The following is a 22,071-nucleotide window of genomic DNA, read 5'->3' on the forward strand; positions in this document are numbered from 1 at the left end:
ATTAATATTAAATATTCTATTAGTTTTATGTAGGTAAAAATCCACTTCAACTCTATAATTATAAATAAAAGATTAATATATAATAATTCAAAAATATAATTTAATATTTTAAATGTTTTATTGTTATTAATATTAAATTATTTTTTAATTTTATACAAAGAAGTATCCACTTTAATTCAAACGAAAAATTATATATCCATAAGAAAAGGTACTATCCATTTTGATATCTACTAAGTATTCTGGTATTCACTAACCTAGAAAGGGAGCATCCTAAACAGAAAAGAAATCTATAATGAGATCTAAAAGATCACTGCATAATTAGGTAATAATACTTTATGTATCATCATAAATTCCTTAAGTTGTGGAGACGTACTGCGATGTTATGCTCTATTCGTTTATTTATTATGAAATATTTATTTTTTAAACATATTTTTATCTATGTACATGAAGAAATACAAACACAAATTTATTATTCTAAATAATGTATGCTTAACTAAATTTATATGTACTTAAAAAAAATTATATATGTGCATAATCCAAGTTCACACCTTTCTTTAATAACTTTAATTTAACAAAAGGATTATCAACTGACCATGCAAGAACGTCGGGACAAGGAAAGGAATCTACGCTGATAAACTGAAGTGAAGGATGGAAAGCAGTGCTCGGACAAAACTAGGTATCTAAACTGTAGCGTACATGGGCAAGAAGCCCTATATATACCACTGGCAGCTTATATTTTGCTTCATTATTTCGAGGTATCTCATAGGTCAAAAGCTCTCATATCATCATATTATAAGCAAGCAGGGATGTTTCCTGTTTCTGTGATCTCGTTGCCTTCCCACTTGTGCCTGCCCACATCGTTCATCGACAGGTCTGGTCGTGAGCTTAAACCTCTCCATATAACAATTCCAAATGTCGCAATGCGCAGGCAAGGGAAACTAATGACAGGTGCTTCCATGAGCATGAATTTGAGGACCGCCGTATCTGATGATGCTGTTATAAGACGCAGAGGTGATTACCATTCCAACCTCTGGGACGATGATTTCATACAGTCCCTTTCCGCGCCTTATGGGGTGAGTATTTAGCTTTAGCTTCAGCTTCAGCTTCAGTTGAATTTATTCTTGTTTATAGTCAGTCCTAATTCCTTCAGAATTAGTGCAATAATTTATTTTCCCAATTTATTTTATATGTCCTAGGAACCTTCTTACCTTGAACGTGCGGAGAGACTAATTGGGGAAGTAAAGAAGCTATTCAATTCAATGTCAGAGGAGAATGGCGAATTAATCACTCCCCTGAATGATCTGATTCAACGCCTTTGGATGGTCGACAGTGTTGAACGTTTGGGGATCGATAGACATTTCGAAAATGAGATAGAATCAGCGTTGGATTATGTTTACAGGTCAGCCACCGTATAACCCTTCTCATCATTATTTATTTATGCCTTATAAATGAAATACATCTCATTATATCAGGAATTTACAATGGCCTGCAGTTATTGGAGCGTCGAAAAAGGCATTGGATGTGGGAGAGAGAGTGTTGTCACTGATCTCAACTCGACTGCGTTGGGACTTCGAACTCTTCGTCTACACGGATACCTGGTGTCCTCAGGTTGGCCATCCATCGCCAGAGTTAAAAATTCTGAATTCTGGTCATTGGATAAATTTCTTTGAGGAAGCCAGCCAAGCTGCCATCTAAATTTTGTTTTGAACTCTGTCAAATTGCATGGTCTTTTTCTTAACGGACGTCATTAAAAGATTGTATTCATTTCAGAGGTTTTGAAGGATTTCCAAGACCAAAACGGACAGTTTATGTGCTCTCCCCGTAAAACGGAGGGAGAGATTAGAAGTGCTCTTAATTTATATCGGGCTTCCCTCATTGCTTTTCCCGGGGAGAAAGTCATGGAAGATGCTGAAATCTTCTCCTCAAAATATTTGAAGGAAGCCATGCAAGAGATTTCCGTGTGTAGTCTTTCACAAGAGGTGAGTATCAGGGGTGCCAACACAACTCAGAAGCTTACTCATTTCATCATTAAAGGTTGCAATTTATACACGGCAGCAGATTGAATAGTAACGATGTTGAATGAAATTTATTTATCTATCTATTTTAACTTATTATCCATTTAAAATAGATTACTGAGCTGACACTTTTTTTAATTACTATTTACATATTAATTTATCTGATAATTTAAATCTCAGCTAAACTTACATCATAATTTGAATTTTCTACCCACACACAACTTACTTCTAAACATTTCAAATTTAACCTTTCTAAAAAACTTATAAATATATCATCACGTATTACAATATAATTGATTTCACTTTTTCTGTTACAAATATATCATCACGTATTACAATATAATAAATCAATTTCTTTTGATTTCACTTTTTCTGTTACAAAATGATGACAGCACCTACAAATACATGATCATGTCATTACTGTTTCATTTCACAATGTGGTGCGGTGATGTTTTTCATTTATTTTTTAGCCTAGAGTATGCGATGATGATGCTATGTTATTGTTTCAATTATGTGACTAGCAGATAGAGTACGCTTTGGAATATGGTTGGCACACAAATATGCCGAGATTGGAAGCTAGGAATTACATGGATGTATTTGGACATCCTACTAGTCCATGGCTCAAGAAGAATAAGTAGGAGCGCGCACTTCAAGTCAATTCTGTTTTTGACATTTGGATTTTACATATTCAAGGGAAAGTGAAGATTTCTTTATTTTTTGAGTGGATATTAAAATTAAATTTATTATTAAAATATTAATAAAAGGGTTGAAATAGGTTTATCCTAATGATTTTCTACCACACAACTGATCTTTTAAACTCTTCTGAAATACTTTACATTTCATTTTCCAGGGAACAATATATGGATGGCGAAAAACTCTTAGAACTCGCAAAATTGGAGTTCAACATGTTTCACTCCTTACAACTAAAGGAGTTACAGGATATCTGCAGGTGATGAGTTGTGTTGTTAGATTTCTTTTTCATGGACAAACATTGACTCGATGGGAATAATTTTAAAGCCCATGATATCTGTAGATGGTGGAAAGATTCGGGTTTGCCTAAACTGGACTTCAGCCGGCACCGTCACGTGGAATACTACACTTTGGGGTCCTGCATTGCGACTGACCCCAAACATCGTGCATTCAGATTGGGATTTGTCCAAACTTGTCATCTTAACACAGTTCTTGACGATATCTACGACACTTTTGGAACCATGGACGAAATCGAACTCTTCACAGAAGCAGTCAGGAGGTGGTGATGTGCATTCAATGAATTTTAGAAGAATAATCGTTTGTGTCTATAATGTCTCTACAGTACCAAAAGTTGTGTGTTTAACGTTTATATATAAATGCCTCATCAGATGGGATCCCTCGGAGACAGACCGCCTTCCAGATTATATGAAAACAGTGTACATGGCACTCTACAGCGCCCTAACTGAAATGGCCAGAGAGGCGGAGAAGACACAAGGCCGAGACACCCTCAACTATGCTCGAAAGGCTGTATGGAAGCTAGCATTTCATATATATATATATATATATTTGCAGAGATTAATATTTATTTATTTATTTGTTACAGTGTTCTACTGGCCTGGTAATTAGTTAATGTGTGCACTTGCAGTGGGAGGCTTATCTCGAGTCATATATTCAAGAAGCAAAGTGGATCGCCAGTGGTAACCTGCCAACGTTTGAGGAGTACTACGAGAACGGGAAAATTAGCTCTGCTTATCGAGCGGCAGCATTGACACCAATCCTCACATTGGACGTACCGCTTCCTGAGCGCGTCTTGACGGGAATCGATTTTCCGTCGAGATTCAACGATTTGGCATCCTCCTTCCTTCGACTACGCGGTGACACACGCTGCTACAAGGTATTACCAATCACTTGCTGACGGAAGCAATTTGTATAGTGACCTTCACACTGGTTTTGGTTTTGTACTAGTTAATTGATGTCGTGAGCCTAACTTCATTGCAGATTTCCAAATATTTTAAATTTTGAAAACTTAGATCGTAAATAAATCAAACACTTGATTTGCAAAATATTCTCCAATCTACGATGGACATAAGGATGACCACGATACTGTCATTGTCATTGTCATGGTACTCAATGCAGGCGGACAGGACCCGTGGAGAAGAAGCTTCCTGCATATCGTGTTATATGAAAGACAATCCGGGATCAACAGAGGAAGATGCTCTCCAACATATAAACGCCATGATAAGTGATGTAATCAAAGAATTAAATTGGGAATTTCTACGACCCGATAGCTATATTCCAATGCCTGCCAGGAAACACGCTTTTGACATAACAAGAGCTCTCCACCACCTCTACCTATACCGAGATGGATTTAGCAATGCCACTATGGAGACAAAAAATTTGGTCCGCAGAATGATCCTTGAACCTGTGCCTCTGTAACGAATCCTATTAGCAATAAGTTGATATCGCTTTATGGTGATTGAACCTGTACCTGTGTAACAAATCCTATCAACAATGAGTTGATATCGGTTTATGGTCCTTCAACCTGTGCTTTTGTAACAAATCATAGCAGCAATAAGTTGGTATCCGTTTTCCAATGGGTGTATGCAAAAATCTGTGGCTTCATCTTCCCCATGTGATAACAAAAATGTTGAAAATTACTACCAAACACGCAACAGCCAATCTCAGAAAGGTACGCAAGCAGATTTTCTGTATCAGGCGACCGAATGTCAAATTAATTTTGTGCAGGCCCAAGTACATCTAATTGGTGACTGTTGAGCTGATTATATAAAATGAAATTAAATAATTATACACTTATATATGTATATAATAAAATAATAAATTTAAAAAAGAATAGTAAGTTGTGCTTTAGTTTGGTAAAAAAATCAATGGGAAACATAATATTGTAATAAAAATTTTATAATAAATAAACAATTATATATAAATATTAAAAACTAGACTAATTTAAACATTTGGATTTATCAAAAGTAAACAAACAAATCTATTAACATTTAGTTTTTTTACTTTAAAGGAATTAATATGTAACATTTTTTTTTTTTACTTTAAACAAATTAATATCTAACATTGATGATTAACTTTAGATATGGCATATTTGACCTAAAGATATGAAATTAATTAAGACTTTTAAAATTTTATTTCTATGATAAAAAAAAGGGAGAAAGAAGGGTTGCTAGATTACTATAGTTTTGTGTATTATGGCAAATGCTATGGAAATGAGATAAGATGTGAGTAGGAGCCGACAATCTAAGAAAAAGTGTTTTTCATCTTCAACCTTCTTAGTATCACAAAGGTGGCAAATTTTTTCATCCCAAGGTGTCTTAGGGATAGACCAACCTCTGGTTTCACTTCGAAGCTCATGAGAATTAGTTCTTTCTTCATTGTTTTCTTAGCACTAGTTGAGGCATAAAGATAATTTTGGTTAGCAAGAGTGATGTTGATCACCTCCTTATAATACTTTAGTTTCCTTTTCCCCTATAGCTCCTTATCAACCCACAATTTTTCCTTAAATTTGGAAGTAATAGCATTTTTAATTTTATCCTTCGTCTCTAGGATGATCTCTTCCTTTATTCCCCGATAGACGAGCCAAGACTAGGCATCCTTGCATCATCCCTGCGTAAACCGGAGATGGGGGTCTTGGCTAGAGTTAGAGGTGATTTTGGGGAACCTCTTGACTTCCATGTTGTAAAGCTTCTTCTTATACATGCATGAGAGGCCTAAACATAGCCATGCTTTCAATGGGGGAAAGGATAACTTCAATGAAGAGGATAGGATATGGAATATTTCCTTTAATCTTGAGGTTGTAGGTTATAAGATGCTTTTGGATTAGCTCGATCTTCCTCCGTGATTCTCTAGATATGTTGTAACCCCAAACCTCACAACCATATAAAATAATAGGGGTGACGAGAGTCCCAAAGAGGAACTTCTTCTTACTCCAAACCTAGAGATCAGATGACTTACAACCATTTTTAAGCTCGTAATAAGCTTTGCAATCTCCAATAATCCTTTTCTCAATGCTATAATTCTAGTTGAGCTGATGATAAATGTCAATACCTAAATATTTATATGAAGAAACCTTCTCCAAGAAGGGAAAATTTTAAGGATGAAATCTTATCTTAAAATTTAGAAACCCTCGCGAATCTTACTAGTCTCTAATATGGAAATTGTAAAATTTTTGGTCATATTTTTGTAGAAATATTTAGATTTCCAATGATTTTATATTATTCGATATACTATTTTGGCGATTTTTAAGGTAAAATAATTTTGTACTATAAAAGTTGGGCGAATCATTTAAGAAAAAAATGGAAATTGGTAAATCTTTTTTTTTGGAAAAAGCATCTAAAATTAGCCCACCTATGAATATTAGACCCTAAAATTTTCCCTATCTCCAAGTAATTGTTATCATAGATGAAATTATCATGGTTGATCTTTTTGGACTAAATTATCATGACTTAGTCTTGTTAGTATTAACAATCATACCCATCTTGGAGCAGTAATCATGGAGGATTTTAAGTTGTTTGTCAAGATCATCATAGCTTCTAGCAAGAATAATGATATCATTAGCATAAAGGAGAAGAGTATGACCATATTAGCAAGCTTCGGGCCATCGTAACCAACGACTTCCAAACACTCCTCTAGCTTATCGATGTATATGCAAAAAAGGGTAGGGGAAAGGGGTCACCCTTGCTTAACACTGATATTACATTTAATTTCTATAAACCAACCCTTGGTAGTCTTAAGCTTGGCAACAACATTTTCGTATAGCCAAATTATGGCAATTCTTAACTTGAGAGCATCTCCTCGAGTCTTTGCCATAGCTTATCTCGAGGGACCATGTCGAAAGATTTTCTAAACTCAACTAAACAAAAAAGAGTTCAATTTTACTATTGCAACATTCCTCAACGATGATCCTAAGAGTGAAAACATGGTCAATAATTGAGTGATACCTCTAAAATTGAGCTTGGCCTTTAGCTCTTTTAACATGCCTTTCAAGCCAGAGGTTAATCTTCTTTTCCAGAATGAGCCCATATAGTTTGGCTAAAGTGTGGCTAATCATAATGGCCCTATCGTTAGAGGGAACATTTTTATCCCCACTTTTAAATATAGGCACAATAAGGCTTTGCGTTGAGGGCTTAGAGAAGCCATGTTTTAGGGAATTGGTGCAAAAGGGATTTGAGATGCTCATGAAGAGGGACACAATGGGAGTTTCTTCATGAAGGCCAAGCATGTGGGGTTCACTCTAGAGGTCCTCCAGGATCAAGGAGTGGGGAGTACAGGGACAGTGAAAAAATGTTGTGTAACACTTCTTCATGAAATCAACTAATTAAACCCGGGATAGAGTGTCATACTGAGGAGGAGGTTCAAGGATTTCACAATGTGTGTTTCCAGGAGACAATGATAAAGGTCTAGTCACTATTACTATGCAATGCACAGTAACTGAGGGATAGGGAAGTAGGACAACAAAATCAAGGGAATTAATGAGGCAAGGGAGAAGGTTTGCTCACTGTGATTTCGTAGTGCATAGTTCTGGAATGAAAGAGACAAAGAACCATGCATTTGAGAAACTCAATGAGACAGTGAGAAAGGCTTACTAACTATGATTTCATAATTTGTTATTTCTGAGGATCTAGAAGATAAAACTCCCCAACTGAGGGAGATAGTGACATAGTGAGGCGGGCTTTCTCACCATGATTGCACAGTGCATAATTTAGAGAATACTAAGGTGATTGTGTAGTTTTGTAGGTCAGGGAGATAGTGAGGCCTGAATATTGATTGAGACTACACAAAGTACAATGGAAGAATCACTAGGAGAGAGATTTGCATAGTTTTAAGGGCACAAAGCATATATTGTGCATTATGATTATGTAATATGCAATCCTTGGAGGTAGTGACTACATACTGCACACTTCTAGGAGAAAAGGGTGCTTCACTATGAGATAAGGCTACACAATGCATAGTTATAAAGGGTAGAAATATTGGTCAAATATTGAGCAAGTCATAAAGACAGTGAAAGCTCCAAAAATAGGCAAGTGTCGGATCAGTGAGACAAGAGAGAAGAAACAAGCCATGAAATGATCATCCCACACCTAGATAACATCAACACATGACTCAAAATCCACATGCATACCCTGAAGTGACAACAAAGTGAAACTTATTTCTAAGTGTGATAGTTGAAACATCACTTTGTGACACATAGGATGTGAGTTACCACAGGAGTGTCGAATGCAACCGAAAAGTGCGCTAAGTTATAGGAGAGTGTCTACCAAATATTCATATAATATATATGATCAAATAACATAACATAATGAGCTAGGGTTTCCTCTTATGGTGTGCTAAAGTACAACAGATGTAGGAGTGAAAACAATCAAAAGAAATACTTGCAATAATAAGAAAAGGTGAAAATGAAACTTACAAAATCTAGAAAAAGTGAAAGAGGAACATGACAGAGAAAAGAAAAACAAAAAGTAACACTTGATAAAGTGAAAGAAAGCATAAATGAAAGTCGTGAAAGTGAAAGAGACACTTATGAAAGAAAAAGCGCACAAAAACAACAATTGAGGAAACTCACTATTAGCGAGAGAGACTATCTCATACAATTGCATGTTCACTATCAACTATGATTGTGCACTTACTATCAACAAGAACTACGTAGTCATTATCTTTATGAATTTCGCAATCACTGTCAGCAAGGGTTACACAATGACTATCATCACAAGTTGCACAGTTACTATCACTGGGCACTACACAATCATTGTATCTAGGGATTGCAGAGGCACTACTATCAAATATTGCGTAGTGACTACTCTCAAGGGTTGTGAAATGTCTCTCTTCAAAGGTAAACATTGACCGTTGAAATTGTTGTAAAGAAGAGTACTTGCAAATGCATGAAAGGTTTCCCATGTGTGAGAAAGTGGCTTTGATACTCAAAATCTCAGAAGGAGACTTAAACACATAGAAAATCATTAACCAATCATGAAGCGACCATGAACAGTTTGAAGTGATAGATCATGGGATCTTAAGTAGTTTCCAAAATTCAAATGTAGTTGAAATTTTGGAGGGTGTTTGTCATAGCGACAACACTTGGACAAACATTGGAAGAACTCATGCTTCCCTTCTTAGGTTTACCTTTATGAACAAGGTATATTCTTTTAAGAAATATTAATTCACTATGCGGATTGCCTCAGCTTCCCCATTTATCATGGTTATAAGTATAGTTTCTCCTATCCCCTTCTCGGAAGAAAAAATATTCATGAAGCTTACCATATCACAATTGTTTTGATCTAGGAGAAGGGTAATATTTAGTTGTGACTTTGGAAATATCAGAGTCTTCATTTCATCTCTGGTTTTTCTCAGCTGTCAGCAAGCTTGTTCAATACCCCAACGAAGTGACTACCGGAACACAAGCCTTTCTTCGCTGCCATTCATCCTTTTCAGTACCTTGATGAGGTTACTTGCTTCACCTCCCTGCGAAGGAAGTCTTTCTCTTCTTCCATGTCTTATTTTATTTTATTTCAATGTGCTCATTGGAATTTTATGAACATTTATACTGCCAAGGTGGAAGAGGGATCCTGACTTATTGAGATAAAATGAAGTTGTTCCATCAGAGAAAGTTTATATACCTTTGTACTAAATATGCTCACCATTAGGTTTCCCCTTCCCCTTCTGTACTTGATTGGATCGCCATGTCGAACACCATTCAAGTACAATATTGAGTCATGGATTGAATATTCTAAGGTAGAGACAGGCCTCAGAGTTCTGCTTATGGATTTCTAATTGAATGAATCGTATTTTCCATTCAAACATGATAGGCTTTAAAAGATATGTAGGCCCAAACAAATAAGAGGGAGACGAATTAGCCAAGAGTCACTCACCAAGACAATTTCCTTTTCAAAAATTTACCATGTTGGTCTCATGAGAAAGACATTAAAGAATATTTTATGCATGGTCTTATTGAACAAAACCCAAAAGAAAAGACATGACAAAATAAGAAAGACAAAAGAAAAAAAAAATGTAAGACTAAAAAGAAAAACAACATGCAAGATGGAAGAAAGAGATAAAGCAAATGCAAAAAATAGATGTGGAGCATAATGCAAGGTCCATACTGTTAGTGTCGGTCTTGAGCCCTCCATCAGTGATCAATAACTCTTTGCATATGCATTTATAGGTGTCTCATCAGTGTCAGTTTTGCATCCCGCTAGGCATGCCATAACACTGAATGGAGGAGCTGGTCTTTGTTCCCTTCTTGGCTTTGTTGGATCAGGTCATACAACAATGTAATTGAGTCATGCTTGTTTTTATTCTTGTTTTGAAGTCCCATGGTCTTAGGTCTAGGGTTATGAGTCAAAATCATTTCAAGGTCATGAGTCATGGTCAGTAAGTGCCCAGCAAGCCGGAAGGAGTTTTGTACATATGTTTCATTGTCATCTTCTTCAGCTACAGCTCATTTTATGCCTTGGATTTAAAAACACTGTTTTTAATTCCAAGGTCATGTGGAATTTGAAAAAACAAAGAAATTTTCAAAAATTTGTAAAAGTGCCGGCAACAACCCTGGTTCCTTCGCTACAGTCCATCAGGCGGTCAACCTGCAAAAAGAACGAAGTCAAACGCATCCAAGGAGCTTATTTCAGGACAAAAAGACTCTAAAATAGTGTTAAAGAGAATGTAAAGGTTTAAACATTATAAAGTGGGTTTTTAAAGTCAAATTTTTTTAAATATGAGCCTATAAAAGCAAATTCCCTCTTGCAAGGTCTTCATTGTGCATTTGGAGCAAGAAATTACAAGCAAAAGGCGATTAGAGGGCGAAATTGGGCAAATTGCAGAAGTTTCAGTCTTTTGGAGGAGCGCGACCAAACGGAGGAGCGCGACCAAAAAAAGGCCAACGCGCTGTGTTAAATTACACAGGCGCGACCAAACGGAGGGGTGAGACCAAACTGGGAGCTTGCGCGACCAAAAAATCAGTTTGCTGTAAAATTTATTCAAACGCCAAATTCACCCTCGAATTTTCTCCAACTGTTCAGGTATGCCTCATTCACATGTTTGATGATGGGTTGGGGTTGCAAAAGAAGATTATGGTCATGATTTTATGCAAGGAAATCCATAGAAAATAGGTTAAAATGACTTGATGTTTTGCATGCATATGTATGACAGTTTGTTTGTTTTTCAAGGCAATTTTTTTCCTTATATCCCTCCATTCATTTTCCCAAAATTAAATTACATATGTTAACATGTTATATTTGTTAATCTCATTTGCAAATTAGTCATACCAAACCTGCCCCTTAAATCCTATCAAATCCTACCCCTAAATCATGTGCAAACCCTAGTCCTTTCAAACCCTATAAACCCTACCTTTTCCCATGTGTCATGTTCAAACCCTACACTAGTATATACAGCAAATTTACATATGTAAATACATAGCAGAATAAAAAAAAGCATATAAAACAAAAAGAAAAAATGATAGCAAGGCATGCTTATGAATATCACACAAAAAACAGTGAAAAATGTAACTTGCATAGCCTTATAAAAACAAAAGAAAAATGACCTCTTGCTGTGTAAATGTCAAAGATTAGTAGCTGTATGGTGCTCATGACAAAAATTCATTAAATATACAGCTGCATAGTTATCAAAAGAGCAGTTTTGCTGTGCTAGGCTTTGCAAAGTGACATGGTATTTATCTCCCTATCCTTAAGCTCTGTTTTCCCTTACCTTTCCCCTCACAAAAACCTCGATTCAATTGCTCATTAAATCCCCTAAAATCCCTATGCAATTGATACCCTTCCCTTTTGACAAAGTATGTAATTAAAAACCCTAATTCGCTCATGGCAAAAGCATGATGAAGCTGCCTCTGTTTTAAATGAACTGCTGTTATGAAAATTAGTTGGCAGACTTTGTTGAGGGGTTTCATTGTCCCCTTAAACCCTAATTCCCTTTCACCCTCATCTTCCGAAATACCATCGACACATCATATCCCATTTTTCTTGCAAATTTATTACAGTAACCCTTCCCTCCCTTGGTGATCAAGCATACAAAGTCCCTGTTTCCCAAAAGCATCAATGACCATTTTAAAAGTTATAAAAAACAGAGTATGCTCTTAATAGACATTCAAAGACAAAATGAAATGAGCAGCCTGTTAAATGTTGATAGTTGATGCTGCCTTATCCCCCTATGCCCATGACATCCTTCCTTCCATCATGATGAAAATTCTATATTGTCCTTTCCCTTGGTGATTAAAAATCACAGTTTCCCTAAATAAAGTATTGATTTGCAAATGATGAAAGATGAGATGGCATGTTTAACATTATGTGATGTTTTCCTTCAGAATTCCCTGCTTATATATATATTTTTTCCCTTTCCTATATGTAAATTCCCTCCCCTAACATATCCCTCATGATGTTTCCCCTTGAAAACAGCATACTTCACAGCATTTTGCAGGCAGGGCAGTGGTCATTTTGACTTATTTATTCCACCTTGCTCAATAACACCATGTCAACCACTGAGACTAATGAGCAAGGTGATGACCGATCATCATCTACTGAGATTGAGATACAGCAGAGGCCTCGTAGGGGAGGCAAGGGTGGTCACCACAAGAGGGAAGAGCCTACATCACTGACAGAGTTGCAAGCTTGCCCATTGGCAGTATCTTGCTTTCAGCATATGGCTTGTTTTCAGTTTTGTGAGAGGCTGTCACACATCCAGCATCACAGAGACTTGGCCCGGTTGTTTGTCCTCCATCTCCATGACAGGCAGGTCACCCTTGCAGGGGTGAATTTTGTGTTTTCTCCAGAGGCTATCACAGATGCTACCGGGATACCCAATGTGGGTGAGGTATGGCCAAAGCGCAAGTGGGTGGACCTGGTATACTATGAGCCATATGTTAGGCCTGCCTATGTGCATCACTTGACAAGGAACTTTCCTATCAAGTTCCTCCGAGCAGAGTATATAGACACCATGAGACTCATTATGCACTACTTCACATGCGAGGGGAGATTCTCACGAGTATTTTCTTGTCATATCCGCATGATGATGCACTTCACCAGAGTGAGGATGATGAACATCTCGGCATACTTATTTCACGACATTCAGAGGATAGCCACTACCTTTCGGAGACAGACTCCAGTACAGCAGCTCCGGAGCCTATGCCATCATGGTCTTATTCAGCTAGTAGTTTCCCATCAGCTGAGCCAGCAGGGCATCCCTTGGGCGGATTTCATCTCCCGAGATGTTTTCACACAGCCACATTCAGGGCCTGAGGCAGTTCATGAGGAGGGAGGGCCATCACATCAGCCCGAGACCAGCAACCCGAGACACATGGCTTCTTCTCCTCGGGTCACATATCAGAGAGGTCACAGGACCTTATTTGCAGCAGCCCGACGAGTACTTTCTCTACAGCGAGTGGAAGGGGTCTTGTCTTCATCATCAGAGCAGCGAGTGTTATCTCCACACCAGGTGGAAGGGGCCTCGCTTTCTTCATCGGCACAGGCAGTACGAGAGGGCAAGCAACCCATGGTTGAGGATGAGGCAGTTGGCGAGGCAGATGATGATTTCACTGGTCGTGATGCTCATTCTCCTTCCTCTTCAGATTTCTATGAGCTCAAGGAAGAGAACCTTGTGTTGCAGCAGAAGCTTGAGATGGCTCAGTGGACTATCACTTATTTAGAGCAGCGGACCAAACAGCTGGAGACCGAGAAGGAGTTGGATGAGTTATGGAGGATTCGATTCGACCGAGTCATCAACCGCAGGAGGCCTGGGGACCCACTGCCCAAGGATAGAGAGTTATTGCTCATCCGAGCAAATTGGCGCTTGGAGGGACTATTAGACAAGGCAAACCATGACAAAGAGCTGCTCCGGAACATGAAGACACACTACTGGGCAAGATTACATGTTTGCAGGGCGAGAATGAAAATTCTTCAAAGAGAGCTGTCAGAGGCCCGGAAGAAGAAGAAAAGGACAAATCCACTCCGCATCTTGGCTGAGGCATCCCTCACTCATCATGGTACTGATCAGCCTTGATCTAGCATCAAAATCTGAAAATTTTGAGAATTTTGGAGCATTTTGCAAATTTTTGGTAAAATTACAGGTTTTGCCCACGGTTTGGTCTCACCCCGGGTGAGACCATTTTGAAGGGCTGCTCGGAATTTTGCAAACTTGGCATTTTTGGAAAGGGCATGCAAAAAGAAAAATTACCAGTACTTGGGGGCAGCCTAATTTTGAGTTTTGAGCCTCCAAAAGCTCAAAATACACCTAAAAAATGACTTTCTGCCCACTTTTTGAGTTGCAGAAAGTGACCTTGGGAGAAATGGTTTTTGAGGGGTCAAATCAACACCAAATTCAGAAATTCCACTTGGGATGGAAATTAGACAGACCAAGCTTTCCAATGAGCCATCTTGCACCTGATTTGGATCAGTGGAACCCACTCAAAAGTAGCTGCAAAGGGGCGCGACCAGAACTTCCAGGGGCGCGACCAAAACTTCCAGAATTGCCAGAATTTGCCATTTTCGGTCAAAAAACACTGTTTTGACTATGGTTGACCATTTTTACTTGTAGATGATGGATGAATGTAATATTTTCATGGTACTTTGATAGGCTTTATCTTTCTTTACTCTTCTAGAAGCTTCTTTGATGTAAATAGTTAATATTTAATGCATGGATAGGCTTCCTAACTTTTAGAGGCAAGTTGTTGTGCTGGCCTATTATCTAGTGACTGATTTAGAATTAGTTGTAACAGCTCCTAGGAAGCTGAGCTCGACCCCTAGAGGTGGGGAAAGAGGTTTGACCTTCTATATTATGCCTTCTCTTTCTCATTTTGATGGTTGGACTCTAGAGGGAGAAGGGCTATTGTATTTTTGACTTGTATTTTCTGCAATTTGAGGAAAAGGAAGGCCAGGGTTTTGCAGACTTCATTGTGGATTATTATGTTGATGGTGTGTCTCCTACTGTTATTGTAAGTGTGTTTATGTGTTCCATTTCTTAATCTCTTGCTGCTATTTAAACAAAAGAAGTGATAAAGTTTGAATTCATGCATGCCATGCTCAGCTTTCAATTTTGTTTAAAATTTATGTTTTCCACTGTCTAGAGAGGATTCGAATTCATTGTTTGCCCTCTTTAGCCTCTCTTCTTTCTTCCCTGATCATCTCTTTCAGCTAAAGGCATCAGCATAGACTCCTACCTTGCCCCAAAGACCCACCTGCAAAAACTGAGCTCAATCCCCGCACCCTGAATTGCACTCCCTCCAATTGCCACCAAAAACCCAAAAATCTTTAAATCAACCCCCCTTATCAATTTACTAGCCTAATATCTTTGATCCTAATTGGTCAACTGATTATATTATAAGATCTATCAAATCTGACCCGAGAGAGCCTTCTCATACCTCGTAGGGCTAGCTACGAGGTGAAATGGTTTGATGTAGCCTTGAGAGTTTGTCTATCTCAGCCTAGGTGAATTCCAAGCGTTAACACATACAATGCAAAAAAAAAACTAAAATGAATGTCTAGACCTACTCCTAATCTAACCGGCTAGAAGGTCATGGTTAAGTGTACTAAAATTTCCAATGTAACCACCGAAACAACTCTAGACCCACAAATACAAAGATATGAGCAATTAAAAGAAATATAAAGAAATGTGCAAAAATAAAATTTAAATATGATTGTGAATAATTTGCATAGAAGATAAAAGGTATTTACTAAAGGTAGAAATATGTGCCTTAAAAACTAACCTTAACGATCTCGTATCCTTAAATTTTTGGTTAGAAAAACTATCATACCAACCTTGAAAGCTTCTTGCGAATATACCTTCATTTGTGTTATCATCATTAGAAAAAATCAAGGAAATTTGAAGCTTACTATTAGTGACAGAGATTGCTAAGTAAGATGCTTCCAACAATTGATATATTTGATCATGAAATCCAAAACAATCCTCTTGAAAACCTTGAAATCCTTGAGAAAATGAATTTTCAATTAATGGCATGAAATCAAGGGGAGAATATTGTAAGGGAAAATTTGTTTGATCATGTTTATAAGGCTTGTCAATATCACGAAACCCTAACATAACCTTCACAATAGCTGAAGTGCTTTAACTACTTGACAAGTATTTGAAAAGTCAAATGATGAATCATAAGAATATATGGCCTAGATGGAATCAACAAATGTAAAAAAATTATCATCATATACACTCATGGGAAAATAATGAATTGAAAGACTATTGTTAAGGCCAAAGTTATGATCATATGGGTTGATTAGGACGTCCTATTATCCATTATTTGAACATAAAAAGGGATCAATCTGAGAAACTTCACAAATGATTTGAATAAAGGAATCATTCTCCTCACATTTTGAATACGAAAAGTCACTAATTTGTATCTGATTAGAAGAATTAAAGATGACTACTAGTATAGAAAATATGGGAAACCAATCAGGGTACAATGAATCAACACGTGATGAATCAAATTTAACCTTTATATCGACTTGGGAAATTAATCTATCAAGATGAGGAATTTGATTCACCAAATAACTTAATAATTCATTAATACTCAATAGGATAACTTATGCCATAAGGAAAATGATTAGCATTACAATATTCACAATAAGGATCAAGAGTTGATGATTATCAAAAACATTTGATATATGTGATTCTTTCAACCGATGAGAATCTCTGTCATCATGATTAAAATGGTAAGCTTCATAACTCTATGAATCCATGGAGAATGAGCACTCCAATCCATAGTTCGATGCAAGAGATTTACATGAAGTGTTATCTTGAAAAACCAAAAAAATTATCAAAAATGAGTCTACATCGAGTGAAACAATATGAATAAAAGAATTTTGTGAGAGAATCCATATCTGACATAGTTTTGGGATCTCATCAGGATTTCAAGAACCTCAGATAACCATCAATGAGAGTTGAAGTGTCTCTACTTCCTGACAAGTCCCAAAACTTTGAAATGTTGGATAAGTACAATTTGAGAGTTGAGTGAGATTCTACACTATATGTGGACAATTACTACCAGTTACAACAACATCACTATTATCTTAATAATATCCATCTACATCATTGGTTTGATCATATTATTCAACTTCAACAAACAAATTACTCAAGTCATAAGGTTCTATTGATTGTGTATCTAAGGATATCTCTCTCTCTCTCTCTCTCTCTATATATATATATATATATATATCAAATAAACCTCATCAGCAACCTGTACTAAAGAATTATCCTGATGCAAGGCTGAAGTTTGCAAAGCATTTGATGGATGCTTGATAATTTGATTGCTTTGTTATTCTTCATGAATGATCTCACTATCTTGTGTCGATTTAAAGTTTTAGATCATAGGATTGTGAAAACGAAGAGCATGGAATATTTTCATCTCAAGTTAATTCATTGTAAGTAGGAGAACACAAAAGATAGTGGGATGAAGAAAGAGTGTCCATAACATAATATTCTTTGAACAAATCATATTATCATTAGAGTAAATTTCATCCTAAAAGTGCCATCCTAAGGAAAAATAATAAAATAATAGTTAAACTAATAAAATGAGATCTGTGAATTTTGGAACGGAAAATAAGAAAACTACTTTTTTTAATTGTATTTTTGGCTTATCTCCTTATAGTTTTACTCAAATTTCAAGAGTAGAAACTTGTCAGATGTGGAATTAAATTCCACATAGAATGAGTACATATTATAAATACTTTTGAGAAGACCCACATTGATCAAAATTAAAGATACATTGAAAAAGTGTGTTAAACATGTTTTTTAATGTATCTTCACATTTTATTAAGGTGGGTCTTCTCAAATGTATTCATAATGGGTAGTCGTTGGATGTGGAATTTAATTTTTCATCCAGCGAGTGTCTAGACTTAAAATTTGAGTCAACCTATAAGGAGATAAGCCAAATACAATTACAATAAGTAGTTTTTATTATTTTCCCTCCAAAATCTTTACATGTACCTATTTTTAAATTTAAAGTATTTTGATTGGTTTACATATTATGACATGGAAATTACATGAAAAATCCATGGGAACTTTTAGGCTGAAATTTCCTCAAATGAGATTTAAACTTTTCAAATAGAAGCCTTCTTGAAAAATCATGAAATCAATGAATGTACCTAGGCAACCATCACCACATACATCAATGGTGTCATGGTTAACAAAATGATGATTTCCCAAGGTTTGTGATTGATTAAGCATCATGATATCATCTGATTAACTATCGATATCACTAGATTCTAAATCAACCAAGAATGAAGGACCATCATCTTGACAGGAATGATTTTGAAAGAGAGAAAAGAGATTTATATCATCTTCAAACTCTTGCCCCCCTACCTGTGAAATGTAACCACCTTGTACCTGATCACCATTTGACCCAACAAATTGAAAATCAAAATTATCTGAAGTACTGACTGGTGGAGGAGATTGATCAAGAAAATCAAGGTACAAAGGGTCATGACATGTAGATAATAGAGGATGACAAGTGTCCTTTGAAGAAACAACATTTTTAATGTTGTTAGATTCAATATTTCAGTTATGTATATTAATTTGATCTGGGGGAGTCAAGGGACCAATATTCACCTTAGGTTGCTTGTGCATAGAGCATCAAACAAGAAGATAAAATGAGGATGGGATGAATGGATCATCAATCTGATTTTTAGAATTCTCAACTTCAACAATAGAACTAGAGACAACCTTGTTAGGCAATGAAAAGGGAGGAGGATAAGTGACAAAAGGAACAATAATTTCCTCCTTCGAGATGGGAGGTGTCTCATGATTAAAAAAATCTAGGAGAGGAGAATCAACCAAATATTGAGATTCAGACTCTTTCAAGGAGATTTGAGCCAAATGTAGAAACATTTCCTTGAATTAATACTAATCCTTATCTTCTTCAAGAAACCCATAACACAGGTGCAGAAATATATTAGAAAAATCCTCTATTGATTCATTAGATTCCATCATAAGTTGATTAATCCTTTTTTAAACATATCGGTAATCATACTTGTCAAATGCTTGATGAATCTCCTTAAAGAGTTGTTCAAATGAATGAATATAAGAAGATGGTAAGGTATGGCACCATAATTTAACTCGGTCGTCAACTGTGAGGGTGAATAGTTTACAAACAACATCTTCATAAATTAATTCATTAATATCAAAATACTTAAGAAATTGAGATGTATGCTCAGTTATGGATGTTCCACCCTCGCCATCAAATTTTAATTGAGACATGGTGGAAAGAAGTTCTACTAGGAGTTTAAGATTTTCTCTATTAGAGAAACATCCCAAGATTATGATTTGGAAATGAGCCATTCAAGATAAAGGATTCAAATAGACTCAATGTGCTTAGCTTGTTATCTATCCCTCCTTCTAGTACCAACTATTGATGGTGTTGGAAATCCATCTACCAAGGGGGTCTCCCCAGTGTCAAGTCCCAATAAGACCTCACATAGTTTGGAGCAAGATCCCAAACCGGAAATAATGTTGGTTTCCATTACTCTTAGGAATTTTCCTTGGCTGCAATTATCAACATAAGAGATTATACAACAATAATTATAACAAGAAAGTAAATTGACACTGTGACACATACAATTTCAAATTATATAAGGTACTTTCATGGCAAGGAAAGAGAGAGTGAGCGTCTATAAGAAGAGTGATAGTACTATCCTAAAAGAGACACACAAGAGCTTGAAAGGAGAATTGTTGATTAACATGCAAAGTCATTCACATGATAACAATTATCATAAAAGAAACTAACAACTCACATTCAACATGGTACATATCGAAGCCAATGAGATAGATCATTTTCATTAGTATGTGTTCATATAAGCATATATTGTAAACAATGAAAGAATAGTCTCACAATCATTCACGACATATGCATGAAAGTGCACCAACTCTGATAGCTTCATATATTAAGTGAAAGTGGAAAAATATACAAGTACAATGTTGTCACACTAGTCCCAATTGTGAAACATTGAGTCACCACTTTCTCCTCCATAGAAAGATCTTCTCTCCTATGTCCAACTAGAGAAACCAAGGTGAAAAGTTCTGGTCCCAAAATTCCCCTCTCTTGATTTATGGAGGTGTATTTATAACAAATGAGGTGACTCTCCACCTCCCATGTGACTCTTGACCCCCCTCATGACTCTTGAGCTTCTACTATGACTTTTAAAGTTCTCATGTGACCTTTATGCTTCTACATGACTTTAGAACTTTCTAGTGACTCTTCATATTCCATGTGGGACCCTTGGTTTTCCACACATTTTACATTTCCTCTTTTTTAGAAATAGAATAATTACATTCCACAAATGATGTGGTGAGATACATTGACACACGTGACTTTGTGATGACACTTGGACAAGCCATGACTTTGCATTAATGGCATGGAACTTCATTGTCATGTGTGTAGGCGAAGCCTTTCTCTAGTAATAGGATGGAAATCATTAAGTTTGAATAATGTAGACACATTTGCAATATGGAAGTTAGTAACAAGGATGCACTACAACTGCCCAAAATATTGGGCTCAACTTTATGCATAGGTCCCATAAGTTTCTTAAGAATACACTATGAGCATGTTTACAAATATCTCCATCACCTCTTTTGATGCCACCTTTTTTGTGCTAGTGAAATAAAAAATATGTAATATATATATATATATATATATATTTTACAAAAATATGTCATGGGAAAACCCAAGTCATACTGCCCCACATTAGTGGGTGTTATTCCTAATAAATTCTTAATGTAGATTAGTGTACCTAATCCAAAGGGATTTGAAGTGGGTACTTGTGTACATGAAACTAGAAAAATATAAAATATCTATAATAAGAAAACATATAAAACAATACATTACGTCCTTACATTATTAGGTAATAATCATTTACTTATCATCACAAATTCCTTTATTTGTGGAGATATACTTGCAATATTATGTTCTATTACTTTATTTATTATGAAAAAACCCTTTCATATATATATATATATATATATATATATATATAAATGCCCATATGCATTAAAAAATCCAAAAGTGATATTGAATATTCGATTCGCTTTATAAGCATTCACTTCAACTCTAAAGTCACAAATAAAAGATTGATATATAATGATTCAAAAATGTAATGTAATATTTTAAATATTTTATTTTATTAATATTAATTTTTTTTATTATTTTTATATAGGTAAGTATCCACTTCAAATCTATAATAAAAAAAAATAAAATTAATATGTAATAATATAAGAATTTCAAATATTATTTTATATATTTTTTGATCTAATTAATATTGAATATTTGAGTAATTTTATATAAATTAATTTTAATTTCAAATATTTTTAGATTAAATATAATCTTTTTAGCTAGCCTTAATATTTAGTTTTATGCAAAAAGTTCTAGTCTCAAAAGTCCTTTCTCTTGACTCATGGAGATGTATTTATAACAAATTAGGTGACTCTTCATATTCCATGTGGGACCCTTGGTCTTCCATACATTTTACATTTCCTTCATTTTAGAAATTCAATAATTACATTCCACAAATGATGTGGCAAGATACATTGACTCACATGATTTTGTGATGACACTTGGACAAGCCCTAACATATAATATGTAAAAAAGTATGTAATATATACTATTTTTTTCCCAAAAAATGTCATGGGAAAACCCAAGGCATATTGCCCCACATTAGTGGGTGTTATTCCTAATAAATTCTTAATATAGATTAGTGGACCTAACCCAAAGGGATTTGATGTGGGTACTTGTGTACATGAAACTAGCAAAATGTTCAATATCAATAATAAGGGAACACATAAAATAGTACATTACATCCTTACATTATTAGGTAATAATAATTTATTTATTATCATAAATTCCTTTAGTTGTGAAGACATACTTGCAATATTATTTTCTATTAGTTTATTTATCATGAAAAAAACTCTTTCATTATAATTTATTTATTTATTTTTGCATATGTGCATTAAAAAATCCAAAAGTGATATTGGATATTTGATTAGGTTTATGCACATAAACATCCACTTCAACTCTATAGTGACAAATAAATGATTAATATATAAGGATTAAAAGATGTAATGTAATATTTTA

The 22,071-nt window shown here is 35.6% G+C and overlaps 1 protein-coding gene across 1 annotated transcript; it reads left to right on the forward strand.

Annotated features, from left to right (window-relative positions):
- Nucleotides 1-748: 748 nt before the first annotated feature.
- On the forward strand, nt 749-4,579 carry LOC149174190 ((-)-limonene synthase, chloroplastic-like). Its single transcript, XM_089419224.1, has 10 exons — nt 749-1,073; nt 1,197-1,399; nt 1,493-1,608; nt 1,771-1,979; nt 2,540-2,649; nt 2,866-2,964; nt 3,049-3,264; nt 3,374-3,512; nt 3,631-3,879; nt 4,122-4,579. Exons 1-10 carry the CDS (start codon nt 807-809, stop codon nt 4,419-4,421), a joined length of 1,908 nt encoding a protein of 635 aa, XP_089275350.1. The 5' UTR covers nt 749-806; the 3' UTR covers nt 4,422-4,579.
- The last annotated feature ends 17,492 nt before the right edge of the window (nt 4,580-22,071 follow it).

This window comes from Pinus tabuliformis, chromosome 4_1, assembly GCF_031772625.1.
Source record: "Pinus tabuliformis cultivar Carrire ecotype Pingquan chromosome 4_1, CPIR1, whole genome shotgun sequence".
Lineage (NCBI taxonomy): Eukaryota > Viridiplantae > Streptophyta > Pinopsida > Pinales > Pinaceae > Pinus > Pinus tabuliformis.

What these genes read in the sequence shown, in the direction of transcription:
- LOC149174190 (XM_089419224.1), top strand. Translation starts at nt 807, where the DNA reads ATGTTTCCTGTTTCTGTGATCTCGTTGCCTTCCCACTTGTGCCTGCCC. An exon ending in CCCTTTCCGCGCCTTATGGG is followed by an intron (nt 1,074 to 1,196) that starts GTGAGTATTTAG and finishes TATATGTCCTAG; the next exon opens with GAACCTTCTTACCTTGAACG. An exon ending in GCGTTGGATTATGTTTACAG is followed by an intron (nt 1,400 to 1,492) that starts GTCAGCCACCGT and finishes AATGGCCTGCAG; the next exon opens with TTATTGGAGCGTCGAAAAAG.